The sequence below is a fragment of the Acomys russatus genome, chromosome 19 (genome assembly GCF_903995435.1).
Source record: "Acomys russatus chromosome 19, mAcoRus1.1, whole genome shotgun sequence".
NCBI classification, from domain to species: domain Eukaryota; kingdom Metazoa; phylum Chordata; class Mammalia; order Rodentia; family Muridae; genus Acomys; species Acomys russatus.
In genome coordinates this window covers 41,522,326-41,548,653 of record NC_067155.1, presented here as the reverse complement: position 1 = coordinate 41,548,653, position 26,328 = coordinate 41,522,326, and the positions used below count along the sequence as shown (strand labels likewise).

Here is a 26,328-nt window from a genome sequence, read left to right as displayed (position 1 = left end):
GCTCTTAACCTCTGAGCCATCTCTTCCTCTTTTTTCTTTATCTTTTTTTTTTTTTTTTTTTTTTTTTTTTTTTTTTTAGCTTCTTTCAAGACAGAGGTTTTCTGTGTAGCCTTGGCTGTCCTGGACTCACTGTGTAGACCAGACTCGAACTCACAGTGATCCATCCGCCTGTCTCTGCTTCCCTAGTGCTGGGATTACAGGCATGCATCACCACACCCAGCCCTTTTTCTTTTTCTTTTTAATAGAAGCAGACATCCAGGAGGATTGGCTCACATTTTATTTGTTTGTTTGTTTGTTTGTTTGTTTACTTATTTATTCTCACATCTTTAATCCCAGAACTTGAGAGGCAGAGGGCAGGAGGATCTCTGTGTTTGAGGCTAGCCTGGTCTACAGAGTGAGTTAGTTCCAAAACAACTAGAGCTATGCAAAGAAACATGTCTTGAAAAAACAAAGAAACAAGGCCAGGTGTGATGGCGCACGCCTTTAATCCCAGCACTTGGGAGGCAGAGGCAGATGGATTGCTGTGAGTTTGAGGCCAGCCTGGTCTACAAAGTGAGTCCAGGACAGCCAAGGCTAACAAAAGAAAAAAAAAAAAAAACCACAAGCAAACAAAGAAACAAACAGAAAAACAGACCAAACCAACCAACCAAATAAACGAAAACCAGAAGCCTCCTTTTTATGTGTCTCCCTTTGTCCAGCTGCCTCCTTACCTCTGCATGGAGGTGTTAGTCACTCAAGCTAATGTCTGTGTCACTCCCCTCCAAGGAGACTGAACTTAGGCATCTGTCGGCGTTTTAGTGCTTCAGACCCCTAAAAGATTCCTAAAGGTCATAGTTGACTCTTTTTTTTCCATATTTTAAATTATTTTTTTTTATATTTTCCATATTTTAAATTTTGTTTTGTTTTTTCGAGACAGGGTTTCTCTGTGTAGCCTTGGCCATCCTGGACTCACTTTGTAGACCAGGCTGGCCTCGAACTCACAGCGATCCGCCTGCCTCTGCCTCCCAAGTGCTGGGATTAAAGGCACGCACCACCACGCCCGACTTTTTTTTTTTATAATAGTTGACTCTTAAATTGGAACCACCTGGGACTCCAGGACAGCTGAGCATCCAAGGAAGGAGCCATTGCTCGCCACTAGGGGGCACTAGTTGACCACAGAAAGTGGCTCTTGGAGCAGGCACAGTCCTCTCCTGAGAGGCTGCTGGTCCCTTCAAGCACCTAGGGTTTCTTCAGGCCACGTGGCCGAAGCAGAGCTCAGGCAATGATCAACAAGACCCCACCCTGCTTTTAATTACATATAGCTATCTACCCCTGGTCCATCTAAAACCTAAACTCATATCTACCAGTACCCTAACATGGACTGGGGGCCACTAGACCCCTTCCTCTGTCCCTCTTCCTAACATACATTTAAAAGTAAATACATTTATTAATTGTTTGCATATTACCTGTGTATAGGCACACATGCAAATGTGTGATTTTTTTTTTTTTAATTTAACGCAGGGGTTCTCCATGTAGCCCTGGCTATCCTAGAATTCATATTATTCATTTTGATTTTAAAGACAGGGTCTCAGTTGGGCATGGTGGTGCACGCCTTTAGTCCCAGCCCTGAGGAGGCAGAGGCAGGCGGATCACTGTGAGTTTGAGGCCAACCTGGTCTACAAAGTGAGTCCAGGACAGCCGAGGCTACACAAAGAAACCATGTCTCAAAAAACCAAAACACCACATGGAAACTAACTCTATAAAGCTATTTAGTTGTAGTCTCAGAACTTTACAATGCCAGTTGATGGTTAGTTTTTACAGTGCACTTTTTTAAAGTTCATTTTATTACTTTACATGTGTTTTGTTGTTGTTGTGGTGGTGGTGGTGGTTTTTGCCTGCATGAATGTATGTGCACCACTCACATGCCTGGTGCCCTTAAAAGGTCAGAAGAAGACCTCAGATCCTTTGGGACTGAAGTTATAAACAAGACTTGTGAGCTGCCATGTGAGTGTTGGGAACTGAACTCAATACGAGATCAACCACATACTCTTTTTTTTTTTTTTTTTTTTTTTTTGGTTTTTCAGGACAGGGTTTCTCTGTATAGCTGTGGCTGTCCTGGACTCACTTTGTAGACCAGGCTGGCCTAGAACTCATAGATCTGCCTGCCTCTGCCTCCCAAGCGCTGGCATTAAAGGTGTGCGCCACCACGCCTGGCAATCAACTACGTACTCTTAACAGCTAACCCCATCCTTCACCTCTTAGTACATTATTTTGGATTTTTTTTTTTTTTTTTTTTTTTTTTTTTTTTTTTTTTTTTTAGATAAGCTCTATCTATAGCCCTGGCTGGCCTGAAACTTGCTATGTAGGTGTGGTTAACCTTGAACTCACAGGGACCCTCCTGCCTCTGCCTGCTGAGTGCTGGGAATAAAGGTGTGTGTCACCACACCCATCATGAGCACCATCTTAAAACAAAACAAAACCCTTTTATTACTTTATAATGTATATCAGCGTTTTCCTGCAATCATATATATGCACCATATGTGTGCCTGGTACCCCCTGAGGCCAGAAGAGGGTGTCAAATCTCCTGGAACTGGAGTTAGAGATGGCTGTGAGCTGTCGTGTGGGTTCTGGGAACCGAACCTGGGTCCTCTGCAAGAGCAGCAACTGCTTTTAGTGGACAAGCCACCTCTCCAGGCCCAAATGTCTGTTTTGAAGTAAAGACAAAATAGGCAAAGGAAATTATGGGCTAAGATGGTTTGGGCTATATCATATCCTATAGTGGGTTTTTTTTTGGGGGGGGGGGCGGGCAAGGATTGGCGTTAAGACAGGGTTATCTCTACACAGGCTGTCCTGGAACTCATTATGTAAAGCAGGCTGGCCTCAAATTCACAGGAACTGCTTGCTTTTGCCTCTGAGTGTTAGGATTAAAGGTGTTTGTTGCCAAGGCTCCTATTACTGTTTTGTTTTTCAGATGGTTTTGTTATTTAGGCCAGGTTGGCCTTTAACTTCAGAACCTCCTCCCTCAGCCTCCCCAGTGCTAATATTGAAGACCTGTACTGCCATGCCTACCTTTTTTGTTTTTTTTTTTTCTTTTTTCTTTTGCTTGCTTGCTCTCTCTTAAAAAGATTTATTTAAGCTGGTTGTAGAAGCTGGTTGTGGTGGTGCAAGCCTTTAATCCCAGCACTTGGGAGGCAGAGGCAGGTGGATCTTTGTGAGTTCGAGGCCAGGCTGGTCTACAGAGTGAGTCGAGGAGAGCCAAGGCTACACAGAGAAACCCTGCCTCAAAAAACCAAAAACAAAGAAACAAAAAGATTTATTTGCATGCGTGCGCACGTGTGTGTAGATACATGCACTTGAGACAGGTGCTTGAAGACATCCAAAAGTGGGTGGGTATTCAGTTCTCTGGGCATGGCGTTTCCGGGAGAATGTGAACCCTATGATTCGGTTGCTGGGGACCAGATTTAGATCCTCTGCAATGGAAAATTGTTAGACCATCTCTCCAGCCCCGCCCCCATTTTCGTAGCCCAGGCTGGTCTCAGACTGCCTATGCAGCCGAAGCTGCCCTTGGATTCCTGATTCTGCCTCTACTTCCACGCTGTGCCCCACACTGAAATCCTCCCTCGTTCTGACAGAGTCTCAGGTATCCCACGCTGGCCTTGAGCTTCTGTTCCCACTGTCACCATTTCTCAAGTTCTAGGGTTAAGTGTGGACACCACTACCTGAGCCTGGACTCTGCCTTTTTATTGTGATGTGGCCCTTACAAAACTCCATCGCACAAATGCTTGTCATCCATCAAAGCATCTAGGTGGACTGTTGTTGACCCACCCACAGCTGAACCTGGCCGACAGAGAAGCCTTAGAAGGCCAGAGGGCTGCACCAGGGACTTACCAGACAACACCAAGTCCAGGCGGGTCCACATGGACAGTGGCCCGGCCCCAGCTGCGGGCCTTGGGGCCTAAGACTTGTGCCAGCTGTCCCTGGGCAGAGAAGCCCGCATCTCTAGATCAGTGCGAAAGTCCGAGAAGACAGAGACCTCATGGTCCCAACACGCACCGCGTGCCACTTACATCACTACAGGGCGGCTCCTGTGAGAGGCGCCAAATGCAGTTGGTTGCCAGGCAACAAGGCAGCAGCTCGAGCTCCCAATCAACTGCTAGCTTTTGGTTGAAAGCGGTGGGTGGCGGGGGTGAGGAGGAAACGCACGTGGTTTGAATCTTGTAAATAGGGTTTGTTTTCTCTCTTTCCTCTTTCTCATTTCCTTTCTTTTCGTTTTCTTCCTCTTCCATTCCCTTCCCTTCTCCTTTTCCTTCCTGGCTTTTCCCCATCCCCTTTCCTACCTTTGGCTAGGCTGACTGGCCAATGGAACAGAGCAATAGGAGGAAGGAGCCAGGCAGCCAGTGTGTGCCATTACACCTTTCTCAGCAAGGCTGTTCCTTGGCGCCACCAAAGCCTTGGACTTTAGGCTGGACTGTGGCTTCCAGCCTCTTGCATCTGAACAAGTTCCCTGGCTCTTCGGTGCGTGAACAAGCGTTTTTGTGATTATCTCACCTCCCATGGTGCAAATGGCACGCACAGTTTGCTGCTGCAGTTTGGTCCCTCTCAGGCACCGTGGACTTTGGCCATTCTTTAATATATCCCCGCCCCCGCGTGCCCAGTCAGCTTTTACTTAATTTTTGTTTGTTTGTTTTTCCAGACAGGGTTTCTTTGTGTAGCCTTGGCTGTCCTGGACTCACTTTGTAGACCAGGCTGGCCTCAAACTCACAGCGACCCGCCTGCCTCTGTCCTCCTGAGTGCTGGGATTAAAGGCGCGCGCCACCACACCTGGCCCTCTTGACCTCTTTAATCGTGTTATTCGTTCCCTTCTTTGTAGCGTCTTTTTCATTCACCCTTTGGGTCCTGAAGCCCTACGTATTCTATCAGCTGCCCACCAGACTGCAAGCTCCAAGAGAGGTGGATGTGTCACCCACACTGCATGGTGCCTAAAGCAAACACCTGGAGGCATACACCTTCCATTACCTCTCCTGGCTTGCTTCCTTTCATGTGACATTTCCCTTGATGTTTGTTATCTCCTGAAATTACTTCTGCATCTGTGTGTGTCTCGTGTGTGTGTGCGCGCGCGCCTGTGTGCAAACCCAGGCACCAGGCATGAGTGCACATTCATGCCTGTGACCACCATGAAGATCTATGGAAGCCAGAAGACAAACACAGGTGACGTCCTGTTTGTCAATCTGACACAAACCTGGATGGATTTTCTCGGTTAATGATTGATACAGAAAGGGTCTAGCCCATTGTGGGTAGTGCCCCCAGCCCCCTCCCCCTCCCCCCCCCCCCCCCGACACACATGGAGGCAGGTGGTCCTGGATACTATACGAAAGCAGGAGGAACAAGCCATGGGGAAACAGGTCAGTAAGCAGAATTCTTCAACGATGGGCTATGCTTGTCAGCTGAAACCAACCCTTCCGCTGGGTGTGGTGGCGCACGCCTTTAATCCCAGTACTCAGGAGGAAAGAGGCAGGCGGATCGCTGTGAGTTCGAGGCCAGCCTGGTCTACAAAGTGAGTCCAGGATAGCCAAGGCTACACAGAGAAACCCTCAGGGGGAAAAAAAAAAAAAGGCTTGGTGTAACACACCCCACGCACACACCTCAGACTCCCTATGCAGCCAAAGATGTCCTTGAACTTCTGATCTTCCTGCCCCTATCAACAAGGGACTGGAGTTACAGCCACAAGCCACCTGCCTTGGTTTATGAAATGCCGATAAGCCCATGGCTTCGAACACGCTAGGCGAGCACTACACCTTTTTCTAGGATACTGAAACCACTAGATAGTCCAGGCTGGTCTCGAGTGTATACTCCCCCTGCCTCTGCCTCCCAAAACTGGGATTGCGGGTGTGCACTGCTATGGCGCTCCTTTCTTGCCACTCCTATCATGTGCCATGCTGCAGCTGGAACCCACAGCTCAATGCTCGGCAGACAAGTGCTCTACCATTGAGCCCCAGCCCCAGCTTCCCAACCAATGTTTCTTGTAAGTTAGTTATTTTTAAACGTATGTGTATGTGCTCGCTTGTCTGTATAAACACCAGCATGTACTGACGGCAGCAGAAGCTAGGAAATGGTGTAGGATGCCCTGGAAAGGGACCTGATGTCGGTGCTGGGAACTGAGCCCTGGTCCCCTGGAAGAGCAGCAAGCATTCTTAAGTGGCAAATCTTCCCTCCAACTTCTTTTTGTATTTTTATAATATTTGTGTGGTGGTGCCCAGCTTTAATCCTGACACTCAGAAGGCAGAGAAGGGTCTCTGAGTTCGAGGCCAGCCTGGTTTACAGAACCAGTTTCAGGGCAGCCAGGGTGACCCAGAGAAACCCCGTAACTTTATGTAACTTGTGTGTGTGTAGCCCATATGAGTCTGAGGTCAGAGGAGGGTGTTGGATACCCTGGCACTGGAGCTAAAGGTGGTTGTGAACTGCCATGTGAATTTTTTTTTTTTTTTCGAGTCAGGATTTCCCTGTGTAGCCTTGGCTGTCCTGGACTCGCTTTGTAGACCAGGCTGGCCTTGAACTCACAGAGATGCACCTGCCTCTGCCTCCCGAGTGCTGGGATTAAAGGCGTGCACCACCACGCCCAGCTTGCCATGTGAATCTTATGTGTCTCAAAACACAGAAACCAAACATTTGGTGCCCAATCGTCAGGGCCACTCGGTCCTTTATCACCACTGTTCTCCATAGCCAGGCTGACATCTTTATTGGAAAAATGAAAAACACAGATGCAATGCATTATACAAAGAGAGGTCTTCACTCCATAATAAAAGTACTGTTGGGAGGAAACAAGAGCCGGTGGCTACCTGCCCTGGGAAGGTAGGCACTCTGTGAAAAGTGAAATTCACTGTAGAGACTATTCTAATGGAAAATGGTGGGGAAAGGTTAAAAACAGAAGGGGGAGGGCATAAACAAACAAAAAACCAACCCCATCCCTGCACGTTTGAGAATCTGTTATAAGCTTGAGACATTTAAGTCATCGCCAAGATTTAACCGGATTCCTCGGTTTGTCCCTAGAGTGGCAATCAGTCTAACGTAGGGTCTTCAAACCTGAGGTAGTGAGGGTCACCGGAAACACGTGTCTGGAAGGCTCTATGCTCGCAACTGGATCCAGTCACCTCTAACTAACCATTTCTGGCTTTGGCTCCTGGAAGCCACGGGTGGCAAATGGCTGTTCTGGATCACTGTTGATAGCCAGCAAGTGCTGCGGTGGTGGTTTCCAATGTTACAGACAGTGTGGTCTCTGAGAACCCGAGAGGTGGAGAGAGAGCGAGCAAAGCCACTCTATTTGGAAGGCCGATATGGAGGATCCAAGATGGCGGAGAGGGCAAAGCTGCTCTGGTTGGAAGGTCAATGTGGAGAGACTCCCAAGATGATGGAGACACTGGGCAAAACTCATCCTTGATGGATGCCAACGTGGAAGATGCTCAAAGATGGTGAGAAGGCAACGCCCTCTGGTTGGAAGGCCAATACAAAGGTTCCAAGATGGCCGAGAGGACAAAGCCATTCTTATTGACAGATCAGTGTTGGGCCCAAAGACTTGCTTTTCTAGCAAGTCCCAGAGACACTATTAAAAAATTAGGGCCAAACAGTGCCAGAGACCCAACCAAGCCACTGACTAAGAAGTAAAAATTCCCCCAGACCTTAGATGAGGAGGAATTCCTCCTAAGATGAAAGAGGCTATAGGACACTAATGTGACCAGAATGACAAGCACTTGTGAACTCTGGTTACCTGTTAGAAACCCTAGTGTCTGACTTGGCAGCCACACTAGGGCAAGGTGCCCTGGAGGTGTGAGTCTCCCAGCTACTGGGCTACGTGCTTACACACATGGGATTCTAGGAATAGCACTGTGGTCAGTACAGTCAAGCCATTTACATTAGAGTCTAATTTCTTTCTGGTCTCTCTCTCTCTGAGATAAGGTCTCTGTATATAGCCCAGGCTAGACCGGAATTCACAACTCTTCTGCCTCTACTCCCAAGTGCTCGGATTACACACATGCACTGACAAACCTGTTACAGTCATTTAAATTCCTTGCTCAGCTAAGCCCTAACCCCACAAGGGCAGATCTAAGCACACACATAACCTCGAGGCACCAGAAAACTACAATACCAAGTTAGACATGGCTACATTTGAGCTTCCTTTTCACCCGACCCTAAGCCATTATTTTGTCAATTTTCTGTCTTGAAAATGTACTTTTCCAAGAGTTATTTTTACTTAAAAGTACATGTGTGCACCGCGCATCCATAGGAGTGCATGCCATGAAGTAGAGGGCATCGGATCCCTAGGAGCTGGAGTTAAGGTGGTTGTGAGCCATACCATGTGGGTGTTGGGAACTGTGGATCCTCTGAAAGAGAAGCAAGTGCTCCTGGCTACTGAGCTATCTCTCCAGCCGCTCAGTTCCCTGTCTCTTGGATCTGTCTACACTCCTGCAGCACATTTTAATCTAAGGAGCCTCAGGAATTAAAAAAAAAAAAAAAAAAGACTCAGGTAGCATCAGAGTCCAGGTTGGGTGAGATGGCTCACAGCTCTAATCTCAGCACTCAGGAGGCAGAGGCAGGGAAACCTCTGTGAGTTTAAGGACAGTGAGGTGTACGGACATAGCTAGTTCAAGGCCAACTAGGGTTATGCACTAAGACCTTGCCTCCAAAAACCGGTTATATAAATCTATATACACAGACATATATAACTTGCTTTTATTTTTACTTATTTATTTTGAGACAGATCTCAGTATGTAGCCCAGGCTGTCCTTAAATTGAGGATCGTCCCGCCTCAGTCTCCCGAGTGCCAAGATTACAGGCACACACTAGCATGCCTGGCTAGAGAAAGGCAGTCTCTGACGAGTAACTACAAAGTACAGATGAGACCCTCTCCTGCCATTGGCTGACCTTGGGCTGGGGCTCTTGACTTTTGTTATCCAGGCAGAGTTTAGTCATGTTTTAAAAATGACAGTGGCTTTTCAAACAGGTGTGTTTGATTTCCTCTTGCTGGGACAAGAGTGCGACTGCTTTGATCCTAGAAGCAAGGACTACGTAGGCACCTTTGGGAAAGTTGACCTACCATGAGCATTGGCTTGATTGGCCCCGTTTGGCCCAAACGGGGCCAACAATGCCACACACTGCTCCTTCTGGGCCTCGGACTCAAGAAACGCTAAGCACAGAAGCAGATTTCTGGCACCAGAATGGGCTGTTTCTACTGCAAGGTTAACTCCGTTAGCCCAATGTAGAGGTCACATGACTCAGCAGTCATCTGGGACTCTGGGAGCTTTGGGGGTACCCACTGAGAAAACACCTGGAAACAGGGTGGGGGTGGGCAGAGCAGGAAGAAGTGAGGGGTTGATTCACAGTGATCAAACATTAGTCTCACAACTCATTACCCAGCGAAGCTGAGCCCTGTTCCACTGGGGACAGGATCAAGGGCCTGCTGGCCACCACCTCTGTCTGACTATATATAAAGAAGGAAGACACAGGCCACCTCCCTGTCCCACCCTACAGATCAGAAGGTCACTTAATTCAAGGGTCCAGCTGCTTGTGTCTAGGCAGGATGCCCTCTGTGCCTATCCTGTCTTGCATGGGAGCAAGAGCGAGTGAGTGGCCATGGGGACAGTGTCATGGCCAGTGGTCCCCCTTCTCCCGATCCCTGCTCTTCAATGCTTCGAGGAACTTGCCTGCTTTGGAATCCGAGGCTGGAAATAACCAGGGATGACTCTGTAGCCTTGCCTGTGATCTGTGAAGAACAGACGGCAGAGGGCACGCCTGGTCCAATCAGCCTCGGTCCTGATTGCTCCGAGCACCTCTGGGGCAGGTGTTGCGTGGAGATTGTTAGTAATAAATACATACGTAAGAAGAATCCTACACCGAGCGGAGTCCTTTTCCTGATGGGACCAAGTGGTTCTGATCCTGTGGTTCTGCCACATAGCACCGTCTTTTTCCGGTTCAATAGGACGCAGTAGCGGGCAGCTGGAGAAGGAACCACTTCCGTTCCTTTATATTTGTCCCTCTTGAGGGCCTTGCCTAGGTTCGACAGGTTAGCCCAAGTGACATGGCACAGGAAGTTCGCTCTGGGGATGTAGTGTTGCTGTTCACACCAGCTCTGTTCCAGCAGGTGACAGGAGGTGAACCAGGTCACAGGAGCTCCTAAGAAATATGTCCCCTGAACAGCTGGGTCCCTGTACCTTTTTCTGTCTTCTTCTTCTTTTTAGAAAAACAAAACAAAACAAAACAAAACTCTGGTGCTCCCCGGCTAGTGAAGGTGGACAGAGGCTGAGCGCTGGCATCCAGGGTCAGGAAGTAAAGGCACTAGCTCTGCTTCAGGCTTCCAAGGAGAGCTGTCACCCTAGAGGGTGGCCTTGGCCGACAGAAGGGCTGAGCTGGAGCACCAAGGCGTAGCCTGAGCCGCACCATGGCGTGTGTAGGGGGGTGGGGGGGGCCGTGGGTCTTCCTCTCAGAAGGCTCAGAGCTCAGGGTGGAGCTGGGGGTGGGGTTGGAACCCTCCTTGGGAAAGTTGGCTGTGTGAAACTTTCAAAGTAGGAAACCAAAGACCCAGACGGCCACCTAATCATAGGCAGGAGGGGATCCATCGAGCTACTGAAAGTGTAGTGTGTGTTGGGGGAGCCGTTGCTTTGGCGTGACCAGCCAGGCTGACCGTGCCTTCTTGTTCTTCTGACGCGTGGATCCAGCAGCCGTCTGGTATGGAATCCAGCGGAGTTCAGACGCTCACAAGTTTGTGCAAATGACAAAATGCAAAAGACTGAGGAGGAGGGGGGGGGGGGAGAAGAATAGGTGTAAGATGTCCCCTTTCCAAGCTCACAGCGACAAAGAAGCCTAAGAAAGGCAGAACTGGTGAGGAATTGGATGTTAGGCAAGACAGCTTGGCCACGTCGCTGTTTTTCTGTGGACCTGAGCTTGCTCGTGGCCGACCCTGGTCTGTCTGGACGTCAGGGACATAGGGGGAAAAAAAAGAACTCATCACGCATGTAGACACGGGAGCGGGGTGGGAACCTCACGCATGTGCGCATACGAAAAAAAAAGCGAGTCCAGGACAGCCAAGGCTACACAAAGAAACCCTGTCTCAAAAAACAAAAACAAAAACAAAAAACCCAAAACCAAAACACCTCATCACACATGCGCACATGGGGGCAGGGGGGACATCACACATGCGCACATAGGGAGAAAGAAAAAACATGCGCGTAGAGGGGGGGGAAAAAAAACTCATCACGCATGCGCGCATAGGAAAAAAAAAATCACACATGCGCACACAGGGGAAAAAAAAAAACTCATCACACATGCCCACATAGGGAGAAAGAAAAAGAACTCACACATGCGTGTATAGGGGGAAAAAAAACCACAACTCATCACGTATATGCACATAGATGGTATCACGAGGACACACGGTGGCCTTCAGCTTTTGTCAATGAAGAGATCTGCAAGGCCCTCGTGTGCCACGATGAGGAACATCACAAACAGAAGGGGAACAAGGATTTACGTTCTGACGTGTGGGGCGTTGGCTCAGCTCTATTCTTTCTCGGGTGTCGCTTCTTGAGCAGTAGAAGGCGTCGCTTCTGTCCCTAAAAACAGTAACAAACAAATCACATGGAACTTCATGTATACACAAACACACGCAACAGACTGTTGGCACGTGACACTGTCAAGCTCATGACTGTTATATAGCAGTGTCCTTAATTATGTCTAGAAATAATCAATCTATAAGCAACAACAATCTGGCCCGTGACGGACCCATCCCCTTTGGGCACACAGGAAGCTGCATACAGCAGTAGGCGATGGCGGGTCTCTGGCCTGGGACAGAGGACAACTCTAAAGAGTCAGGCCACTCCTTCCACCTTAGGTTCAGGGACCAGCCAGGTAATCAGGAGTCACTGGAGGACTCTAATCAAGTGCTCTACTGCTGAGCCACATCCCAGCTCTTGAGCAGAGAATCCTAGGCAAGCGTAACACAACCCAGCTATGTCCTCAGCCCTCTTCGGTTTTACTTTTTACTTTTCCAAGACAGGGCTTCTCTGTGTAGCCTTGGCTGTCCAGACTCTGTAGACCAGGCTAGCCTCGAATTCTCAGAGGCCTGCCTTTGCCTCCCGAGTGCTAGGATGACAAGTGTGTGCCACCGCCGCCTGACATTTAAATTTTTTTTTATTTTATGCGCATTGGTGTTTTGCCTGCATGTCTGTCTGTGTGAGGGTGTCAGATCATGGAGTTACGGACAACTGTGAGCTGCCATGTGGGTGTTGGGGACTGAACCCAGATCCTCTGAAAGAGCCCAGTGCTTTAGCCACTGAGCAATCTCTCCTGCCCCCCTGCCTCCTTAGCTCTCTGTTTACTTTCCATTTCTCAAAGACTCTTTAAATTGCTTAGGTTGGCCTTGAATCATTTTGTGGAATGAAGCTGGTCTCGAGCTTTCAATTTTTCTGTCTCAGACTCCAGAATAACTCGGGAGTATAGGCCCATGCCACAAAACCCAGGTAGGGGACGTGTCTGAATATTTTTACACCCCATTTCTCCTTAAGCCTGTTCACCTTTTGGATATTATGGACTTTACAAGTATTGTTGTTCTTGTTGTTATTATTATTATTATTATTATTATTGTTGTTGTTTGTGTGCATGTGCACTGGGGGTGGTGATTCAGCGTTAAGAGCACACAACCCAAGCTCAAGCCCCAGGACACACATGACAGCACATACCTGTGCCCATACCCAGAAAATAAAAATAAAAATTTGAAACCCTCCCAAACAGAAACAAGTTTTTTTTGTTTTGTTAAATTGTATACAGTGTTCTGTCTCAGTGTACACCTGCAGGCCAGAAGAGAGCATCTGGATGGTTATGAGCCACCATGCGGTTGCTGGGAATTGAACTCAGGACCTCTGGAAGAGCAGTCAGTGCTCTTAACCTCTGAGCCATCTCTCCAGCCCCCCCAAAAACAAAGTTTGTAGCCCAGGAGGGCACTATAGTGACTGAGACACAAATGTACTGGTCAGCGAGGAGCTTTTTATAATATTCAATTTTTTGGCCATGTAGCCTGCGGTGGCCTCAAAGTCCCAATCTTCCTTCCTCGGACTCAAGTGCTAGGTTACAAGTGTGCACCACCCATGTTAATGCTGAGGCTCTGAGGGGCAACAACAAAAGCTTTTTACTTCTCTGTGATGTATGCCCCAGCTTTAGGCTTACAGGAATGAAATGAGGAGAGGAAGTGGCCAGAGGATCCTGCTCTGCTCCTGGAAGGCCTGTCCCTCCTGTGGCACCATCAGTGTATACCCAAGATGAGCTGAGCTCACCTTCTTCCCAGCCCTCGGCAACACCAGCCAGCTCGTAGTGTTTCTTCCGAAGCTCTCCTAGTTTTTGACGTTCCTTCTGCAGGTCATTTTCCAACTCCAGCACCCTAACCTGTTGGAAAAGGGAGTGAGAGGGTCTTGCACTTCTTTGGTATAATTTAGTTAACAAACAAAAACTTGAGGACGGAAGGTAGTGTCAAATGCATGCTAAATGTTCTACCAATGAGCTATGTTCCTACTACTGTAGCTTTCCTCTGTAACCCTCAGTCTATTTTTCTTTGGAAGTAGTGGGGATTGGATCTAGGGCCCAGTGTATGATTGGCAAGTGCTCTACCACTGAGCCCCACCCCCATCCCCTCACTGGGGGATTCTAGGCAGGTGCTCTACCACTGAGCCACGCCCCCAGTCCCTCACTGGGGGATTCTAGGCAGGTGCTCTACCACTGAGCCACGCCCCCAGCCCCTCACTGGGGGATTCTAGGCAGGTGCTCTACCACTGAGCCACGCCCCCAGTCCCTCACTGGGGGATTCTAGGCAGGTGCTCTACCACTGAGCCACGCCCCCAGCCCCTCACTGGGGGATTCTAGGCAGGTGTTTCTACCACTGAGCCACGCCCCCAGTCCCTCACTGGGGGATTCTAGGCAGTGCTCTACCACTGAGCCACGCCCCCAGCCCCTCACTGGGGGATTCTAGGCAGGTGCTCTACCACTGAGCCACGCCCCCAGTCCCTCACTGGGGGATTCTAGGCAGGTGCTCTACCACTGAGCCACGCCCCCAGTCCCTCACTGGGGGATTCTAGGCAGGTGTTCTACCACTGAGCCACGCCCCCAGTCCCTCACTGGGGGATTCTAGGCAGGGGCTCTACCACTGAGCCACACCCCAGCCCCTCACTGGGGGATTCTAGATAGGTAAGTGCGCAACTGCTGAATCACCCCCAGCAGACTGGCCTATTCTAGGCAGGTGCTCTAAGATGAAGGACACCCACCCCTTATAATGTTCCTTTGAACACTTCTCTGGGACTTTTCTTCTTCTTCTTCTTCTTCTTCTTCTTCTTCTTCTTCTTTTTTTTTTTAGACAGGGTTTCTCTGTGTATCCCTGGCTGTCCTAGACTCACTTTGTAGACCAGGCTGGCCTCGAACTCACAGTGATCCACCTGCCTCTGCCTCCTGAGCACTGGGATTAAAGGCATGTGCCACCACACCTGGCCTGGGACTTCTTTTTTTTTTCCTTTTTTTTTCTCTTTTGCTTCTTGAGATAGGGTTCCTCTGTGTAGCCTTGTCTGTTCTGGTCTCACTTTGTAGACCAGGCTGGCTCCATGGGAATGATATTTGAGGCTGATGTGCAGGCAATGGAGTCAGCCATCCTTAGATGTGGTTACAGTTTTCTTACCTGGGAATCCATCTCCTGGCGCTTGATCTGGGTCAGTGTCATGCTTGAGAAGTCCATACTGTCTGCAAGGATGGACACAGAAAGATCCAGTCAAATAATGTCTGTAGCCATCACGCAACTGAGAGGACAGTGACACTGCAATGCTTGGCATGCTCTCTGCCACCATAATGGTCGCAAGCTGAACTGTTCCCACAGGCTTATGTTTGGAGTACTTGCTCCTGAGCCACTGGTACTATTTTGGGAGAATATAAAATGTTTAAAAGGTTGGGCCTGGCTGGCAGAAGTAGTTCCCTAGAGACATGCTGTTATTTGTGTGCATACCAGTATACAAGGGCACATCACACATGTTCATGTGTATGAGGGTGCATGTGCGTGCGTACACACACACACACACACACACACACACACACACACACCAGGTTAAAGGTTATCTATAAGGTTTTATCCTTAGGAGATAACCACAGTGCTTTTTAATTTTTTAAATTTTATTTTCATTATAGTTTTTCAAGACAGGGTCTCTCTGTGTAACAGCCCTGGCTGTCCTGGACTGGCTTTGTAGACCAGGCTGGTCTCGAACTCACAGAGATCCACCTGCCTCTGCTCCCCAGAGTGCTGAAGTTAGTGTGGGTGTGCACATATATGTGCCATGCTGTGAGAGTGGAAGGCCAAGAGAGTCATGTGCGTCCTGGGCATTGAACTCAGGTCATCAGACTTGGCAACAGTCACCTTTCTCCTCTGAGCCATCTACCAGGCCAAACCCTTCCTTTTAAAAAGTTGCACTCAGAGTCCAGGATGGCCAAGGCTACACAGAGAAACCCTGTCTCGAAAAACCAAAAAAAAAAAAAAAAAAAGTTGCACTCAGTCCTGATATGACATGATGTGCTGGGGTTGGGTGATAGAAGGGCTCCCCTTTTCTGAGGAGTAGGGGAGGGGGGAGGGGAAAGAGGGAGGGAGGATAGGTCTGGGAGGAGAGGAGGGAGGTGGATACGATCGGGATATAAAATGAATAAATATGATAAGAAATTAAAATTTAAAAGTATTAAAAAGTTGCTCTTAGGGGCTGGACACAGAGAAACCCTGTTTCAACAAAAACTGAAAAAGGAAAAAAAAAAAAGTTGGTTTTAGGTTTAGTCTGCTCACAGTAATGAGAAAACTAACTATTTCACAGGTAACCAGGGTCTGATTCTCCAGGGACAACTAGACCTGTAGAGACTTTCCTCTGACCTCAGAAAATAGCATAAGGAAAAATCTACTTAATTAGCCTGGCACTGTGGGAATGTAAAACTCATGGTTTTGTGAGGTCCTGCTTAGGAGATCAGCATGGATGTAAAAAACCAAAAGGACAGGCAAGCTTTGCCCCTGCCCTAGCTGCCTGCATCCTTCCCAAGAATGTGTCTCCCAAGAGCTGGGCGAGGTGGCGCCCGCCTTTAATCTCTGCCCTCCAAAAGCAGAGACAAGCTGATCTCTGAGTTCAAGGCCAGCCAGGGCTATGTAGTGAGGTTCCTAGCTCAGAGAGAGAGAGGGGGGGGGGGGGGGCAGACAGACAGACAGACAGACAATCAGCACAGGAGACCTACATACATCAGTAAACACATGTATGCATACCCACACATACATCACACATTGAAAAACAAAAAGAAAAAAAAAAATTAAAAACAGAACTAAGTTGAGATCACTGAGAAAGATACAGACTGTAAAAGGTTACCTGTCTCTTCAATTTGAGATTTGCCAGAAATGGTCGAGGCCACCACAGCAGCCGTGGCCTGGTTCACGCCCCGAGAGGCCTGCTGCAGGTGTGTCAGATTGACGCTGCCCTTGTTAGCTTTTACCTGCGGGGACAAATGACATTTACCTTCACACTACATCAGAGGCAGCAAGGATGGGACTGAAGAGCCAGCCTGCTGGTGCTTAGGAGGCACGGAACGCTGTCCCTAGTCACCCTGTCAAAGTCACCGTTACCCGTGGGACCAGCCCCTGACACGTCTGGAGTGAAATTGGCCCCTGGGATATAGGTTGGGTTACCCTATACTCGGCATGAACTCTTCTACACGTGGGAAAACTTGGAATCCTAAGAAATAAGGATAAAGAATAGTTATGGGCAGGGACTACTGTCTGAGCTGAACTCTGGTGCCCCTGACGATCATTTTCCCTTCTTGGGGAGGCACACAGAGGAAGGGAAAGCAGGCTATCCGGATGAGACCTGACAGGCTGTGGTCATATGGTGGGGGTGGGGAGGAGGGAACGGGAAGATGCAAACAAGGATAGCAATCATATGTAATCTGAATAAATTATAATAAACTGAAATAAAAACGAATATTCATGGGGGAAGTAATGGCTCACTGGCGAGGGGGCCTTGGTCAACAGCTCTACTTGAGGATTAAAAGGGGCAGCAGTTCATATTCATAGACGCAGGAGGGGAAGACATTGGTGATAAGGAGCCTCAAGGGCCAAGTCAGGTGACCTGTAGACTGTGCCGAGCAGCTCCATTGCCAGATACTTTGGTTTTTGAGGCAGGGACTCATTATGTAGAGACTCTGGCTGGCCTGGAGCTCACTATATAAACCAGGCTGGCCTCCAACTCACAGAGGTACACTTGCCTTTGCTTCCTGAGTTCAGGGATCAAAAGTGTTGGCCTGGCTAACAGATCCTTTTTTTCTTTTGAGACAGGGTCTCACTATACAGCCCTGAATGCACTGTAACTCACAGATATCTGCCCATCTCTGTTTCCTGAGTGTTTTGATTAAAGGCATGCATCACCATTACCACTCCTGGTGAACAGATAGTGTTTCAACTTGGGGTACTAGGGATGGAACCCAGGGCCATATGCTTTCTAGGCAGGTGCTCTACCACTGAGCCACACCCCAGCCCCTCACTGGGGGATTCTAGGCAGGGGCTCTACCACTGAGCCACACCCCAGCCCCTCACTGGGGGATTCTAGGCAGGTGCTCTACCACTGAGCCACACTCCAGCTCCTCACTGGGGGATTCTAGGCAGGGGCTCTACACCACTGAGCCACACCCCAGCCCCTCACTGGGGGATTCTAGGCAGGTGCTCTACCACTGAGCCATCTCCTCTGCCTCTTACCAACATATCTAGGCAAGTACACGGGCACTAAACTGTACGCTCAGGTAATTTTAAATTACATTTTATTATTATATTTATGTAGTCTTTGTGTGTACGTGTGCATGTGGAAGTCAGAGAACAAGTTGTGGGCGTCATTTCACTCCACCTTGTAGGTCCCAGGGATCAAACTCAGATCATCAGCTTTGGTGGGAAGCGTCTTTTCCTGACTATGCCATCTCACTGTCCCCCGTTTAAAATTCTTATCCTGAGCCAAAGTCTTGTTAGGTTGCTCAGGCTGGCCATAAATTCATTTTAAGCCCAAGCTAGGCTTTAACTTTTAATTCCCCTGCCTTATCTTCCAAAGTTAGCTGGAATGACAGGCCCATGTCACCTGGTCCACCTGAATGCTCCTTGAATGATGGCATTGCTACTTGCAGGCTGGCATGCCTGGGACCCTCCAAAGCTACCTAATGACAGTGACAAAACAGTAAGGTGTGTGTGTGTGATGAGCTGGGGGGGGGGGGGGAGGGTGGCCTGCTTGCTGACATAAATTATTAGAGCTTTTTTTTTTTTTCCTTTTTTCAGTTTTTCCAGACAGAGTTTCTCTGTGTAGCCTTGGGTGTCCTGGACTGCTCTGTAGACCAGACTGGCCTCGAACTCACAGTGATCCGCCTGCCTCTGCCTCCTGATTGCTGGGACTAAAGGCGTGTGCCACCAAGCCCGCCTCCTATATTAAGTTTTTAAAAGAGGGCACTGAGGAACCCTTGGTACATAGCACTCTTTTATTCAGGACACCACCAAGAAGGCTATGGATTGCTGCCTGTCCTTGAGGTCGGTCCTATGGTTCAAGTCCCCTGTAACTCAGAAAGGTCTTACAGTGTGCTGGGGCGTCCAGCTGCAGCTGGCCCTACCTTGGATGCAGCCACAAGCTGGGCTGTGCTAGCGGCGATCTCATGTGAGCACACCATCAGCTCCTCGAACTTCCCTTTGCCCTGGACCACGAGATCGGCAGCATCCCTGAGAATCCAGAAGAGGCATGAAGGATAAAGTTACAGAGAACAGAAACCATCATGAGGCCACCTCCAGACAACCTCTAAGTCCCTGGCTAGACAGAGAAAGCAGCCTGCTTATCCTGCCCTTAGGCTGTCCTAGGAGATCCCGGGTCCCTTTCAAACATCCAGTACTATTCACTTTTATGTCCTTGTATTTATTTGTGTATGTAAAAATAGGTGCGTGGGGGAGGGGGGGAGAAAGTGCATGTGAAAGCCACAGGACCAATTCAGATGTCTTTCCTCAGGTGCAGTTTTCCTCCTTCCTTCCTTTCTTTCTTTCTTTCAATTTCTGAGATAGGGTCTCACCAAGCATCATCTGTCTTTGGCTTCCAAGTGCTAGGATTGAAGGCATAAACCCCAATGCCTACCTCCAGCTCATTTTTTGAGACCAAGCCCATACTGTTTTTGTCTTGCTTCTTTTTTTGTTTTTGTTTTCGAGACAGGGTTTCTCTGTGTAGCCTTGGCTGTCTTGGACTCACTTGTATACCAGGCTGGCCTCAAACTCATGAGTGCTGGGATTAAAGGCATGCCCACTATGCCTGGCTGGCCAGTGAGTTCTAGGCATCTTCCTGCCTCTGCCTTCCCAGTGCTGGGATAAGCAATGCATGCCGTCACAAACGGCCTTTTATGTGGGAGGCAGGAATCCAACTGAGGTGCTCGTGTTTGCGTGCATGACTGACTGTATGACCAATCCATGTCTCAGTACACTATTCATGACCAAACCATGACTCAGCACACTATTCATTTTTTTTTTTTTTTAATTTAACATGAGCCGGGCATGGTGGTGTACACCTTTAATCCTAGCAGTAAGGCGGATTGCTGTGAGTTCGAGGCCAGCCTGGTCTACAAAGTGAGTCTAGGACAGCCAAGGCTACACAGAGAAAACTCTGTCTTGAAAAACTCAAAAATAAATAAATAAATAAAAATGTTTTAAATCATGTGTTTCACCGGGCGTGGTGGCTCATGTCTTTAATCCTAGCACTCAGGAGGCAGAGGCAGGCGGATTGCTGTGAGTTTGAGACCAGCCTAGTCTACAAAGCGAGTCCAGGACAGCCAGGGCTACACAGAGAGACCCTGTCTTAAAAACAAAAACAAAACAAAACAACGCCCCCCCCCAAAAAAAAACCCAAAACAAAAAAAAAAAACCACCACGTGTTTTCTAGATTTTTTTTTTTTTTTTGGTTTTTGAGACAGGGTTTCTCTGTGTAGCCTGGCCATCCTGGACTCACTTTGTAGACCAGGCTGGCCTCGAACTCACAGCGATCCGCCTGCCTCTGCCTCCCAAGTGCTGGGATTAAAGGCGTGCGCCACCACGCCCGGCTGTGTTTCTAGATTGTGAAAACATCTTGGGCCAGGCATGATGGCACAGACCTTTGATCCTAGCACTTGGGAGACAGAGGCTAGTGGATCTCTGTGAGCTCAAGGCCAGCCTGGTCTACTTAGTAAGTTCCAGGCCAACCAAGGCTACATAGAGAGACCCTGTTTCAAAAACCAAAACAGATAGACCCAAGACCAACACGTAACTTTCTGCCATGACTGGGGAGGGGTTGAACCAAGGGGCAAACACAAGCCCCGCCAACGCTCTCCCACTTCTCCCCAATCCCACCTTACATTCTATGTTTATACAGGGTCTTGTATAGCCCTGGGTGGCCTCTGACTTGTCACCCCTTTGCCTCAGCCCCTCAAGTGCTGGGATTACAGGCAGGTACCACCACACCTGGCTATGAGGATGGCACTTTTTTCTCTCCTAGCAACTGTCTGGGATGGATCAATGGACGGGGAAGGGGATGTGAGGCGCCATGAATCCAGATACTTACACCATAATGGTAGCTCCCCAACCAACAGCTTTGGAGGCGGATATAAGCCCTTCTGTCCACCGAGAGTTCTTGGCATAAAATTCCTTAGGGGAGGCAGTGCCCTGTAGAAGCAAAAATACAACAGCTTGGTTAGTTGCTTTGATAGTATTTTCGAGACAGGGATTCTCTATGTATCCCTAGCTATTTTGGAACTCACTCTGTTTTTTGTTGTTGTTGTTGTTGTTTTTCAGACAGGGTTTCTTTGTGTAGCCTTGACTGTCCTGGAACTCGCTCTGTAGACCAGGCTGGCCTCAAATTCACAGCGATCCACCTGCCTCTGCCTCCCAAGTGCTGGGATTAAAGGCGTGCGCCACCACGCCCAGCTTGGAACTCACTCTGTAAACCAGGTTGGCCCCGAAGAACTCAGACCCACCTGCCTCTGCCTTACGAGAGCTAGGATTAAAGACGTGCACTAGCACCGCCAGCCTTATATTTTAATTTTAAAATACTATTTCACATGTGAGTGTTTTGCCTGCATGTACATGCACCGTATGTGTGCAGAGGCAGGAAGAGGGATCGAATGCCTCGGATCTGGGGTTACAGATGATTGTGACCTGGCTACCACGAGGATGCTAGGGACTGAACTGTAAGAATGACAGTGCTCTTGACCCATTTGGACCATCTCTCCAGACTGCATTATTGTTTTTAAGATAGGGTTCATTGTATAGTTTAAGCTATCTCCCCAAGTCTTGTTCTTTTTCCCTTTGCCTCCCGAGAACTACAATTATAGGTATGTACAGTCATACCCAGATTTTGGAAAGAAAAAAAAATTGTATTTCTCGAGGGAGTTCCTGCAGGTGTCACACAAGGAAGCAACCTCAGGTGAAGAGGTAAGAATGGTTTGTCAGCCCCTGTGTAACTATAGCATTCCTGGTTCTCTTGTGCTTCTCAGTGAGCACAAGGACCTCTGTGTGTGTCCCCAAGAATTTACTTACAAATTTGGCATGTGTATGCGTGCAGGTAGACATGCCCATGCCATGTGTGAAGGTCAGAGCAGAGCTCGGAAGGAATCGGCTCTACCCTTCTTCCTACTCCTGTGTGACCTGGAGATTGAACTCAGCTTGTTACGCATAGCAACTTTTACCCGCTGAGCTCTCCCTGGCCCGATACCCAGCTAGTAACAGCTAATTTTATAGAAGGCCCACCAAGTGCTAAGTGCCTTCATTCTTACTTTATGGATATGAAAACTAAGATGCAAATAAAGCAAAAGATGACATTCCTGAGGCCTGGAGGTAATACAGGAAAGTAAATCTCTAGCTTTAAAAAAATGCCCAGACGTGGTGGCTCACGCCTTTAATCCCAGCACTCTGGAGGCCGAGGCAGGTGGATCTCTGTGAGTTCGAGGCCAGCCTAGTCTACAAAGTGAGTCCAGGACAGCCAGGGCTACACAGAGAAACCCTGAGTTTAATTCCCAGCAACCACATGGTGGCTCGCAACCATCTATAAAGATATCTGGTGCCCTCTTCTGGCATGCAAGTGTACATGTAATGTAGGCAAAAACACTGTACACCTAAATAAATAAATCTTTAAAAAAAAAAAAAGATTGACAGGAAAAAAAAGATTTATGGGCTGGAGAGATAGATGGCTCAGAGGTTAAGAGCACTGGCTACTCCTCCAAAGGTCCTGAGTTCAAATCCCAGCAACCACATGGTGATTCATAACCATTTATGAGATCTAGTGTTCTCTTCGGGCCTGCTGGCTCACAAGCAGGTAGGGTACTGCATAAATAACAAATAAATCTTTAAAAAAATTTTTTTTTAAAGATTTACTTTCTTTTTTCTTTTTCTTTTCTTTTTTTAAATATGGAACGCTTCACGAATCTGCGTGTCATCCTTGTGCAGGGGCCATGCTAATCTTCTCTGTATTGTTCCAATTTTAGTATATGTGCTGCCAAAGCAAGAGCAAGATTTACTTTCAATTGTGTGTGCTTGTGTAAGAATGCGCGGGTGTCTGGTGACAACAGAGGCATCTGATACCCTGGAGCTGGAGCTATGGCAGTTGTGAACCACCTGATGTGTGCGCTGGGAACCGAACTCAGACCCCTCTGAAGACCAGGAAGTGCTTTTGACCACTGAGCCCATTAAGTTCTTGTTTCGAGGCAAGGTCTCTCCATACAGACCAGGCTGGCCTTGAACTCACAGAGAGCCGCTTGCCTCTGCCTCCCAATGCCGGGGATAATCCATGCATGGTTTTATGTAGACCTTGGGATGGAATCTCTGGTTTTATAGATGCTAGGCAGGGACTGTACCAACCGAGCTACATCCTCAATTCTGAAAGGAATTTTGAGAGACAGTCCAGCTATGCAGCCCACCCATGCCGAGGTCAAAGGTGAGATCTTCCTGCCTTAGTCCCATGAGCATTTGGATTGTAAACAGAGGTTATGTAAGTATCAGCAGGTCTGGGAATCAATAGGGACCAGCCTCGCATGTCTGAGCGATGACAGTACCAGGTTTATTCCTGGGATCCGCCCACTTTCCCAAAAGTCCTCGGTCGTTCCCTGAAGCCCTAGACTTGCAGTGTCAGCAGGGTTTCCACAGCAGGTCTGGGTGGCCTCTGGGAGCTGGGCTAAGGGGTACTGGCTGGCTGCTCCCTAGAGGCAGTCAGTCACCAGGCACCCTCAGCTTCCCGCAGTGTCTGTGCATTTCCTTAGGCATGGCAGATCCACCCGTGATGGCTTACGGATGGAGCCCTGAGCGAAAGCAGACTCTGGCACACATGGCGACAGAGAGAGCCGACCCCACCGCGCCCCGCTTACCCTGCCACTTTCCACGATCTCCTTCTGGAGGTCCTTGGAGGCCACGACGAGGACCTTGATGGCCTGCATCAGGCTGGTACAGGAACCAAGGATCCTAGCCAAGAGAAAGGGTTGGTGACGAGCGGCCGACTTGCTTTCTCATTCCCACACCAGGAAGACCTCGAAGAGGTTGGGATGGGGGGTGGGGGTGGGGGAAGGACACGACGACACCCTGAGGTAGAACTTTGGAGGAAAGCTGGTGAGCGACTTCACCTCGGGCCTCACTTTCAAGCACCTTGCTTACCCACGGCAACCGCAAGGCTCGCACTGACCTTTCGTTAACCTCCAACTTCACTCCCGTGTCTCCTGCTCGGGATTTACTGAGTATTTCCTGTTAAAAAGAAGCACGGATGGTTTCCTTTCTTTTCTTTTTATGTGTACAGTGCTCTCTCTGTCTGCAGGCCAGAAGAGGGCACCAGATAACACTATAGATGGTTGTGAGCCACCATGTGGTTGCTGGGAATTGAACTCATGACCTCTGGAAGAGCAGTTAGTGCTCTTAACCTCTGAGCCATCTCTCCAGCCCCTCCTTTCTTTTCTTTAAAAAAAAAAAAAAAAAGATTATTTACATAGTTGCCTGCATGGACTCCTACATGCCAGGAGAAGGCACCAGATCACATTATAGATGGTTGTGAGACATCATGTGGTTGCTGGGAATTGAACTCAGGACCTTTGGAACAGCAGCCATTGCCCTTAAACCCCTGAGCCATCTCTCCAAACCCTGGTTTCTTTTCTTTGTGTGTGTGTGTGTGTGTTACTGGGAATTGAGCTCAGGTTTCCTGTATGCTAGGTGAGCACTCTGATAAGTCACGACCCCAGCCCCTCACCGGAGGATTCTATGCAAACATTCTTCTTTTTTGGTTTTGGTTTTTCGAGACAGGGTTTCTCTATGTAGCCTTGGCTGTCCTGGACTCATTCTGTAGACCAGGCTGGCCTCGAACTCACAGCGATCCGCCTGCCTCTCTCTGCCTCCCGAGTGCTGAGATTAAAGGGGTGCGCGCAAACACTCTTACCACCGGGCCACACCTCCCACCTGAAGAAGCACAGTTCCTGAATGTACCACGAACCTTATCAACCACCACTGACTGCCTCCAGACACTCTGCATCCAACAAGAAGCGGTGGTACAGAAGGCCGAATCTGGGTTATTTTCACCTCTATCTTTGTTAGTCAGAAAAATGGCAGACCTTTTATCTATGAGGGTGATAGACAGCTGGAGCCAATTGTTCTAGTCAGTGAGGGTCTTGACCTCGGTACTCAGGCACGAAACACCAAGAGCTGTGGCACTTTGGCCACCAAGATTTGCAAGGCAGGTGCTCACAGCACATATGAGACTTTTCCAACAGGACCCACCAGCTTCTACTGAGAGAATCCCTTTAACACCTTCCAGGCTTCCTCTAGCATTTTATTATCATCATCATAGTGACTGCTAGCTTTAACTGTCAACTCAACATCCTACGCTCACTCAGCAAGAGAGTCTTCATGAGAGATTGCTTCTACTGGGTTGGCATGCAGGCACATCTGTGGGAGGGATGTCTTAAGTTAACTGATGTGGGGAGACTCAGCCCACTGTGGGCAGCACCATTCCCTATGCGGGGAGTCCTGAACTGTATAGGAGTGGAGAAATCAGGTTAGGCATGAGCAAGCCAGGAAACATATATGCATTGATGCTCTCCACTCTTGACTGTGGATGGCACACGATGAGGCGCTTCACGCTCCTGCCAAAGTGACTTCCCTGCCGTATCCTGAAACGATAGGCAAAAATAAACCCTTCTCTCCTTAATTGCTTCTTGCTAAGATGTTTTATTGAAGCAACAGGAATGAAACTGAATCAATGGCTGTCCTATAGAAACAGGATCTAAATCCCAGCCAGGTGAATGTAACTCACATAAGTCATGTAACTATTGTTGGCCATCCCGGAAATTGAACCTCAGGTGGCCTGACAACAAAATGTCCTACCTCAGAGAAATCTCGCCATCTTTCTTCGTAAGAACCTTGTTTTCTTCCCCTCATTGATGCGATGACCTTGGGCTTTGATTTTGCTTGCTTGCTTTTTGGTTTTTCAGTGCTTGATTTCTCCATGTATGTAGCCTTTGCTGTCCTGGTCAGTATGAGGCTGGCCTTGAACTTGGGAGATTCACCTGCCTCTGCCTCCTGAGTGCTGGTATTAAAGGTGTGTGCTACCATGCCTGGCCAGCTAGCTTTCTTTCTTTCTCCCTCTCCCTTCCTTCCTTCCTTCTTCCCTTCCTTTCTGACAGGACCCGCTAAGACATTCCCACGGTGGGAAACCCTCCCGAATCCCCTTACCTCTATCCGGGTGGTGGCGGCTTCAATGGCAGCTGAAGTGGCAGCCATCTCCTTGTCCACCAGGTCACCCAGCTCTTCCTGTTTGATGTCCAGGCCCCTGGGCAACAGTTCCTGTGAGCAGTACCACAGAGGTTAAAGACACTTGGCCCTTCTCTCTGCTTCCTCTTTGGCCCCATCACAAGAACTTTCTACAAGGTGTGGGAGGCAGGGCCTGCCACAGACTCCACCTGGAACTTTCCACGATGTGAATGCTGTAACCTCACCTTCCTCCCTTCTCCGCACATAGCCAGAACCACGTCCAGCTGGGAAGCCACCAGTGCCTAACCCTACAGAGCCATTCAGCTACGTTACTGTGGCCCTATGATGACTGAGCTTGGTTGCCAACCTGATGGGATGCAGCATCACCATGGAAACAAGCCTCTGCGCATGACCCTTGAGGGAGTCTTTAGATCGGGTTAACCATGGTAGGAAGAACCACTTGAAAGGAAGTGGCAGCATCTAACGGGCTTGGGGTTTGCACTGAATAAAAAGAAGACGGTGAGTCGAGCACCAGCATCCAGCTCTCTCTGCTTCCTGAAGGTGGA

General features: G+C 48.7%; 1 protein-coding gene and 2 non-coding genes across 3 annotated transcripts in view; all 3 read right to left on the bottom strand.

Annotated features, from left to right (window-relative positions):
* Nucleotides 1-11,905: 11,905 nt before the first annotated feature.
* The window catches only part of Hip1 (huntingtin interacting protein 1), a 118,100-nt gene continuing 103,677 nt past the window's right edge, over nucleotides 11,906-26,328 (bottom strand). The window contains exons 23-31 of the mRNA XM_051162135.1: nucleotides 25,745-25,855; nucleotides 23,712-23,770; nucleotides 23,401-23,494; nucleotides 20,607-20,707; nucleotides 18,649-18,754; nucleotides 16,380-16,503; nucleotides 14,675-14,736; nucleotides 13,270-13,398; nucleotides 11,906-11,944 (exon numbers count right to left, since the gene is read on the bottom strand). Coding sequence (XP_051018092.1) covers nucleotides 11,906-11,944; nucleotides 13,270-13,398; nucleotides 14,675-14,736; nucleotides 16,380-16,503; nucleotides 18,649-18,754; nucleotides 20,607-20,707; nucleotides 23,401-23,494; nucleotides 23,712-23,770; nucleotides 25,745-25,855 — 825 coding nt within the window. The remainder of the gene's footprint in view (nucleotides 11,945-13,269; nucleotides 13,399-14,674; nucleotides 14,737-16,379; nucleotides 16,504-18,648; nucleotides 18,755-20,606; nucleotides 20,708-23,400; nucleotides 23,495-23,711; nucleotides 23,771-25,744; nucleotides 25,856-26,328) is intronic.
* Trnas-aga (transfer RNA serine (anticodon AGA)) lies at nucleotides 17,467-17,538 on the bottom strand. Its single transcript has one exon. It is a non-coding gene; the product is annotated as a tRNA-Ser (tRNA).
* Nucleotides 22,442-22,544, bottom strand: LOC127204062 (U6 spliceosomal RNA). The gene has a single exon (XR_007832418.1). It is a non-coding gene; the product is annotated as a U6 spliceosomal RNA (small nuclear RNA).